The following is a 9611-nucleotide window of genomic DNA, read 5'->3' as shown; positions in this document are numbered from 1 at the left end:
CTGCTAAATTAGGGACGGCTAGACGCAGATAGCCCTCGTGTAGCTTTGGCGACGAATTCAAAAACAAACAAACACGTTTCTAATATCTATAAATACTAAAAGTAGGTCAAGACGTAAAATTAAACGGGATTGAAAGAAGAAGAGGATATGTGGAGTTCAGCTGATTTAAAGAATTCTTGATATTAACATCTATAATACTTTTTTCTAATATTTTATTGCGTCTAATGGCTTTGAATGTTAGAATTAATAGACTCAACCGGAACTGCAAACTCTTAACTCATAGTTCACTTTTTTGGTAAACGTACATGAATATATTGTTCACTGCTCTTTTATTTCAAGGGTATAACCACTAAGTCTATAAGAATGTAATTTGGAAGAAATTGAAGTTCAGTTGGTTATTCTTTTGAACCAGTTAACTTTGTATATTATGACTCTCTAAAGGCAACTAGATGCCTTGTTATACGGATAATGGTGCAGATTTATGGGTTAACCAGTTTCCATTGTCCCTATCAATCATAGCAGAGGCCTAAAGAAATGAACAGAGATCATTGGATAGTCTTTCAGTTTATATCTGTGGGAGACAGATCATAATAACGTTCAGGAATAAATTACAAATGTCTTGATTTATTGAAATGATGAAAACTGTTTTTAAAGTTCCCACATTTACAATTCAACATTTTCAACATTCTTAAAAGCACGTGAGGTATGTCATAAATACACTTTATCTAAAAACTAAAGCCTCGTGAATTAAAGATTCTGTATTAGATTTCAACCACACATGAAAATTTTAATAGATAGGAGTTGTAATAGTGTATTGGAATTAATCAACCAAGAAGATTGAATCAACTTGCATAACACCGAGAAAGCGACATGGCTCAACTCTTCCTCACAGTTTCATATTTGTCTTCCTTTAAATTTGTCTCCAGACAAGTGAAGGATTTCATCATGTCTCGAAAATATAAAAAATTCGTGATAATTCCCATAATGAAACCTGACAAAGATAATGGAATAATACTTTTGAATAATAATAAATATGTTATAAAAATAAACAATACATTAAGTATTACGAGCATTATATCTAAAAGTGTTTATAAACAAATCTGATCACTGGGTTTCTATGCATGAATTATATATGCTATATCTAAGGTACACCGAATTTTCTCATAAGATAAATAACTTAGAATATCAGTTTGCCCAATCATAATTTATAAAGCGTTTTGATAATTTTTCTAAACGAATATACTAGTAAGAAGTTTATAGTTAAAGAAACTACTAAGTTTTTTTTAATCCAGCTCAGAAACCGACTTTTGTTTGTGGTGTCTACCTACATAGCCAGTTTTGATATATGGAATTATTATATTCTAACACTCAAGTGTCGTTTCTGAAGCTCAAGTGAAATACTTAAAGATATTCTTTCGAAGATAACACTTTTTGTCGTAGAAAAACAAAAGTCAGGTCTTGTGTCTTTAATGGGGATATTTATTATCGGGAGGTGGCGCGACGTGTTTTGCCGCTCTGTGCGAACTCTGGTTGTGTCGCCTACCCACCAAATAATTTTCCGTGAATCGTCTGTAGTCATCAGCAGTGTCGTGTTCTAGCTGTATGCTTTGTCGTAGAATTCCGATTCTGCTTGAAGGAGTATTTTTCGCTCCGCCAGGGAGAGTTGGTGACCAGAACCAATTTTCTGACATTCATTTTTCCCTCCCCCGAAAACATGCCGCCCTGTGCAAATGCATTCCCGGTAGCGCCGGCCCTGTTTATGATCAAGTTGATGGAGTCAATATGATTAACATCTGTTTCGGTCAATTTAGTTTTAAGTTATCGTGAAAATAGTAGTTAAAATAAGACTCAGTTGAATTCAAATCATGTTATTATAGGTTTTACATTATGGTCTTTAGTTAGTTAGTTTGTATTTCAGTAGAAAAGTTTGTTAGTATTTTTGGGATTATTTGAATAGGAAACATCCTAACATAAAATTCACTTTTAAGCATGAACGTGGCATAGTTTTGTGGTTAAATACTCATTGTGTTCCAGACGTTTAAAACATTAATTTAGTTAACGTTTTGCTTAACAGAATCTTATTACGTGGTAAAAAATTTGATAAATGTGTGCATTTTTTTAAAACTATACAAGTACAACTGACTGTCTTTGAAACAGCGTATAGCATTATTCTATATTTAGGAGAACGAGTAATTTATGCGAATACAAACTAATAAAAAATTCGTTACTTAAAAAGAAAACCTAAAAATTCAGCATTTTTCTTTTGACGAATACTACCGATTACAAAACAGTTAAAGCTCTACGGTGCTTATGAGATGTTTAAAGTGTGGACGATGAGAAAATATACGATCCGAAACAAGAGAAGGGCGCCAAAACTGTATTCTATATACTTGCACAACACACAAAGATAACAGATAGCAGTTCGTGTGATACATTTTTCTCAAAGCTCAAACTATATTAGTCATATAAGAAATAGATAATGTTTATTCATTTATGAAGTAATAAATTATTGTGGAAATATATAATATTTAGAGTCGTGGAGTATTGTTAAAATAAAATTTTGTATGAACGTCTGCAATAACATGCCAACATGAAAGCATCTGAACATCCAGATACAGTCCTAAAGTTTTTATTTCATAGTACTGGCATCATACAATTTCAGATAAATTAGCAATAAACGTAAAACATTTTAAATAAGTAGTTATTTTTTTTACTATTGGAATCTCAAATATAGGTATATATATATATAAAACTGACTGACATGATTGAAGTACATGAAAATCGCGCCCAATGCAACAACAAAAAAAAAACGTAATCTCACAGAAAAAAATACAAGATATCCAGAAGAGGGTTTTCGTACACAAAAATTTAATCCTTAACGCTAGTTCGTTCTTACAATCCAATAGCAGAAACTATGTTATTGTATCAAATACACGTGCTCGATACAAAGATACTTTTCAAGGAATGTTTTTAGTTACTAGAAATTCATTTAAGTGTATGTCCCATGTTTTTCAAAGTCTATCTATAGAAAATCATATATAATTCTAAATAATATTAAAATACATCTGAGTAGCTCCAACCATTTTATGTGATCTGTTCTTTTACAATTTATTTCATCTATTTACTGCTATTACGATAAGTGCGTTTTGTAATTTGAGCTTAATAAAGACATATGTTGTTTTTTTAAGATTCATAACGTAGGTAAATTAATATGTAGAATTATACACGGACTTTTTTTCTACGTTAGAATACTTTTCTTTTATTTGCGAGCTTCTTGGCTAACTTACCAGAACCTTCCATCGGGCAACAGTAAGATTAATATTAATAAATGACTGTAAATAATCATGGTCACCGATATAAATTTAGAATTATATTATGGAATTTGCACGCCATTTAATAACTCATTTACAATAACCAAAACATTATTAATCCTAATATATGGTCAAAATATTCATTTTCTGTCACCTCATTTTTAAAAAACAAAAACAGTGATTCATTGTTATTGTAAACACATTCCCAAAATTTCCATCGATGTTAACAATTTTTAAAGCACGTGACCATTGTTCTTAATATTCACAAACAGAATGAGAAGTAAGAATATGAAGAAAAGATTAACAATAAATGTTTTGAGCAAAAGGTGAAAAACCATCATAATACATACAGAGAGAAAGAGGTCTACTCCATTGACCTCAACTCCGGTGCGCCTAAAAAAAAAAGCAAATGATTTACTCCTCACGAAACAATTATAACTCAAACAGAAAGTAATTTTTCTACGCCGTTGGTCTCGAAGCAATGGTTACTCAAACAGAAATCAAAGGATTTACTCATTTTGCCTGAAAACGGTGATAATTCAAACAGAAAGTAATTTTTCTACGCCGTTGGTCTCGAAGCAATGGTTACTCAAACAGAAATCAAAGGATTTACTCATTTTGCCTGAAAACGGTGATAATTCAAACAGAAAGTAATTTTTCTACGCCGTTGGTCTCGAAGCAATGGTTACTCAAACAGAAATAAAAGGATTTACTCATTTTGCCTGAAAACAGTGATAACTCAAACAGAAAGTAATTTTTTTACTCCATTGATCTCCGAACCCTAAAGGAAGACAAATACTCCATTAGATTAACATTGTGTAGCTCTGCACTCAAACAAAAGCCAGTACCATAGTGGAATGATGTAATTATATTTTGACTTAACAAATTTATAGCCAAAAGTACGATTTGCAAATTCACGTTTAGCGCAACGTCAACATGCAGTACACACAAACAAAGTGAATTAATGTTATAGATAGGAAGAAACGTTTTCTGAATCAGATATAAATCATGCACAATTTAAACTTCCCCGAAATACATTAATGTTATACGTATGAAGAAACTTTAACTGAGTCTTAACTAGATCATTTAAAATTATTTTAACAAACCGTAAAGGTAAAAAATATATATAAATAAATATCAATGCTTTTTTTAAGAACTCGAGTGTCAACCTTATTGAAAAATATAACCACAAATTTTATAATATATTTTTTTTTTTTTTACAAGTACTGTTTTGAGTTGGCACATGATTTACGTGGCAAAGCTTGTAAAACATTTCTTGTTACATGTAAACCTCTTTATAAGTTTTAAGAAGACACATTTCAATATAGTCTTCTGGTAAAAGCAGTATTGTTATTTACCTTTGGTTCATAACACATTAAGAGTTTGATGTTCAATATTCTTCCGCTAGTTGAGACCACAGGTACAATACAGATCTAGTTGTTATGAGAACTTCTGTGTTGAATCCATACAAGTCTATAATGTTGTAAGTTTCACGAATCCTTATACATGGATCGTATACAGTTGTTTGTCACAAAATCTATGCCCTCTCCAGCATACAATTTTGAATACAAAAGCGCCTTTACATTTGCGAAGGAATATGATAACGTTTCTAGTGGGTTGAGCACAAAAGAAATATTGTATCGTAATTGTAAATCCTAAAGGCACAGTACTGTACAGTACTGTTTTAATATATTAGGATCTATTGAAGAATTTGTGTGAAGTACTTGATAAATTACAAAAGTCATATCAGTCTAGAAAAATAGAATAAGCATCCATACCCATACCTCTACTGTAATACATGTTCCTACAGACGCAACATCCATACCTCTACTGTAATACATGTTCCTACAGGTACAACGGACCTTGTCTGACACTGTTATTAGTAGCTCGACCAGCAGAAAAACTGCCATTTAAATACGAAAAAAAAGTTATTCTACAAATTAACTAAAACAAAATGTTTTGTTTATGGTAATATAGGTTTAAGGACTTTGGGTTTACCAGTTACATAGATATATCTCTCTACGTTTTTTAAATGGAGATTGAAATTATAATAATTGTTAAATATTGTTCAGAGAAGTCTGCCTTTTTAGAATAATTATAAATTTAGAGAATTAGTCTTAAGAATTTTGATGAGCAGGAAAATATTTCGGACAATTGTACGCATTTAGTATACATTGATGATGCACCCAGTATTACAGATATAACATATTAGTCAAAGAACCAAAGAAAACTGTATTTTGTTCACATTTGAACAGTGAAATATATACTTGTGTATGGAAGCACATTATGCTAACATAATAGTAAATTGACAACTAACGATTTATAAGCATAATGAAGTGGGAAACATAATACATGTTTCGATCCCAATGTTCTGTGGAAACATATAGTATATTCTCAAACTAAAACCACTTCATTGTGCTTATATATCGTTGTTTATCTATTTACTTATCATATTAAGATATACGTATATCGCAACAGAAAACAGTTTATTAGTATCTCTGTCAAACGGATTCTATATTTATACTTATCATAAATATATTCTACTGTTTGTGATATAACCTCCAAATATAAGGTAAAGGTCATCATATAACGATATCGAACTGGTAGTAGGACAAAGTGTACTGGGTGATGCAAAAATCGCACAACATCACGATTTTTCTAATTCTGCCTTTTCAGCTCTTCGAAATGTGCACTGTTGATATCATGACACAGGATAAGGTAACAACAACAACAAAAAACAGCCAGTGAAACAGAAATATATTTGAAACGAATGACAGAACAAGACCGGAACTTTGAAACATCGTATATGTTGATAGTTGTGATATTTGCATTACCCTACATGCCAGCCCCACTCTTTAAGCTTGGTAATTTAATGGTAACTATAATACTTTTATATGGGATGCAGGGTTCTGCGCTTTTCAAGTAATGGTAACTATAATACTTTTAACTGGGATGTAGGGTTCTACAATTTTCAAGTAATAGTAACTATAATACTTTTAACTGGGATGTAGGGTTCTGCAATTTTCAAGTAATAGTAACTATAATACTTTTAACTGGGATGTAGGGTTCTGCAATTTTCAAGTAATAGTAACTATAATACTTTTAACTGGGATGTAGGGTTCTACAATTTTCAAGTATTTTTTGTGCGATTCTTTGTTGAATGTTTGAACTAGTTTATTTTCCTAAAATATATAAAATATTATTTTTAGGATTCACTTTTCCTTCCTTCCCATCCTACAAGTGGGTTAGTACAGTTATACCATCACAGCTTACGTAGTTTTAGAGAAAATTAATCTGTGGTTGCTTTCTTAATTATTTTTTTTTTTTAATATAGAAACGAACTTTTTCGCGAAATGAATTTCCTGTCCAAGTTGTTCACACAAACAAGCAGGTTTCTCGCACGCATATGTGACGACAGAACTACGGAATTCACACGTGGGACATAACTCTGTCCACTAAGGAACTTCGTTAATAAAATGAAACTACTGCTGACTTATGCATAAGCTCTGCGTTAGTACATGAAGAATACTAGCTTTTTTAGGGTTGCACACTTTTCTTTAACCGGATATTAACCTCAGCCAAGTTAAGCAGAAGAGTGGAGGAAAATTGATACAATACAGAGATACATCAGGAAACCGCTTTGAAAAACTTGAAACTAACTTACAAGGAAGTTCCAGTGTCTAATGGTAGAATGAAAATACACAATACAGAGATACATCAGGAAACCGCTTTGAAAAACTTAAAACTAACTTACAAGGAAGTTCCAGTGTCTAATGGTAGAATGAAAATACACAATACAGAGATACATCAGGAAACCGCTTTAGAAAACTTAAAACTAACTTACAAGGAAGTTCCAGTGTCTAATGGTAGAATGAAAATACACAATATAGAGATACATCAGGAAACCGCTTTAAAAAACTTGAAACTAACTTACAAGGAAGTTCCAGTGTCTAATGGTAGAATGAAAATACACAATACAGAGATACATCAGGAAACCGCTTTAAAAAACTTAAAACTAACTTACAAGGAAGCTCCAGTGTCTAATGGTAGAATGAAAATACACAATACAGAGATACATCAGGAAACCGCTTTAAAAAACTTAACATTAACTTACAAGGAAGCTCCAGTGTCAAAGTTTGAATTTTCAGCATTGAAATTCTCAAGCCTCGACACACAACTTGAAATGGTTTTGAGCAACTCCCTGGGTTGGAGCTTTAAAATAATTTATTATTATTACTTTTTTTCTTCTACCTTATTTGCTTAAATACCAACTAGTGTTTATATTACAAATATGTAAATATTAACAGAAATGTAATCAAATTTTTTCAAAAGACTGTTCACTTTAGATATTTAAACAACAACGCATAAACACACACATGCGAACATTCATGGAAATAAAATATATTTTTTTTAAGTTAAATGAAAAAATAAGGTTCAAATCATTTCACTCATTTAACACATCTGTTCGTTCGAAACTCAAGTCTAAAAATTCAAACAAGCATTTCAATTGGTGATAAAGACTGACACTTTGTAAGCCTGAAAAAAAAGACTTGATTTACGATGTAGATATCAAAATAACATTAGGTTACAAATAACAACCCAAAATTAATATAATTGAGAAATGTGAAATTTCTTATTTCACACTTGCCAAAAGTGGCCTCTAGCGATATTGCTGTAGAACTAAACAAATACATCGAATAAAAGACTAGATTCTGATGAATAAAATAATTTTCCCTTTACGTTATTAACTCGTCATAATCACAAAATATAAAATAAATTAAATAATAAGTTCTGGCTACGTTTTCACATTATAAATAACCTTGAGTAATATGTCCAGGATATTTCACAAACATATTTAAGCAATTACAATAGTGAAATAGAAAAGCGACAATATGATCATTTGCGAAAATGTTAACTTTTCTTTTATTTGAACTCGATGACACGCTGAACCCATGTGTTTTTAAACAAAAAATATAGTAAAGTCGTAATGTGTTTCAGATTTGTGGGTATCATACTGGACAGTGGATTCATAGTTGAGTTGACTTTATTTAATTGTAGCTTCATTAGTCTCTCACTAAATATACTTTCTGTTGAATAGAGGCTATGCTCATCATTGGACCTAGTTTAAATAATGGACGACTCAAATTTACTTCTTAAACTGTATTGTTTTTTTTTTACTTATAACAATCTCGTTTTTGCAGCACTGTTATTCCATAAAGCCGTGTAGGATATTCCATAAAGCCGTGTAGGAGTGACAACATTCAGGTTTACAAATCACCACACAATTTCCTTCGGTGTTCCTAAAGCAAGTATACTGGGCAATACTTATATCATAGATAAATAATACTTTTATGAACATCTGAATAACTTATATATTTAATTTTTATATATACCTTACATACACTTTTTGTGAGCTAAGCTAAATTTCACGAAGTAACTAGTTGAGCGACATCTTTCTCTTCCTTTCACAATCTCGTATAAGGACAATTAAGAGAAAGAACACATTAAAACAGTTTATAGTTTGCCACTAAATAGAAAATCTTAAATATTTTTCCTCTTGGCTCTGTTTTTTTTTTCTCCTCAAGATCTTCCTTTTCTGTCCCTCCCTTCATCTAGGAAATATGTGAGCATTTCCCCCTTCCCCTTCACTTTTGTATAACCACGACATTCTAGTGTATAGCCATGTTCTTCTAATACCACGTAGACATCATGGGTAACCTGAACAATCAAATAAGAGATATTCGGAGGATTAAAAGTGTACTTCAACACAATGTAGAATCTAATATTCAACCTGCAAAAGCACAAAGTTGGAAATAAAAATTATATTTTTAGAGAAGGAAGTTAAAGTTTGATTTTAATAAGTTATGAAAAACCTACTTAATCATTTTTTGATTCACTACTGTTTAATCCTATCAAAATTGGGTTCAGTTTTACCATGGAACAACAAAACGGTTTTGAATGTATTTGGTATTATGTGATTTTACTTCGTAGCATCATATCCTGGTAGTTATGGCACTCGACTCACAATCTATGGATCGCGAGTTCGAATCCCGTCATCGACCATGATCGCCCTTTCATCCGCGAGGGCGTTATTATGTCATGGTCAATCCCGTTGTAAATAATAACCCAAGAGTTGTTGATGGGTAGTGTTGACTAGCTGCCTTCCCATTAGTCTATTACTTCAAAGTTAGGGACGGTTAGCACAGATAGTCCTCTAGTAGCTTTGCGCGAAATTCCACAAACAAACAAACAATGTTAGCATTTATTAATCTGTTTAAAACCACTAAAACTTTCGCGTAT

The 9611-nt window shown here is 31.6% G+C and overlaps 1 protein-coding gene across 3 annotated transcripts in view; it reads right to left on the bottom strand.

Annotated features, from left to right (window-relative positions):
* Positions 1 to 2613: 2613 nt before the first annotated feature.
* Positions 2614 to 9611, bottom strand: part of LOC106465707 (adenylate cyclase type 6-like) — a 161555-nt gene continuing 154557 nt past the window's right edge. For all 3 annotated transcript variants that reach the window (XM_022394053.1, XM_022394063.1, XM_022394058.1), the window contains one exon: positions 2614 to 9029. In XM_022394053.1, coding sequence (XP_022249761.1) covers positions 8892 to 9029 — 138 coding nt within the window. In that variant the 3' untranslated portion in view covers positions 2614 to 8891. The remainder of the gene's footprint in view (positions 9030 to 9611) is intronic.

The sequence above is a fragment of the Limulus polyphemus genome, unplaced genomic scaffold (assembly GCF_000517525.1).
Source record: "Limulus polyphemus unplaced genomic scaffold, Limulus_polyphemus-2.1.2 Scaffold70, whole genome shotgun sequence".
Lineage (NCBI taxonomy): Eukaryota > Metazoa > Arthropoda > Merostomata > Xiphosura > Limulidae > Limulus > Limulus polyphemus.
This window is presented reverse-complemented; position numbering and strand designations above follow the sequence as displayed.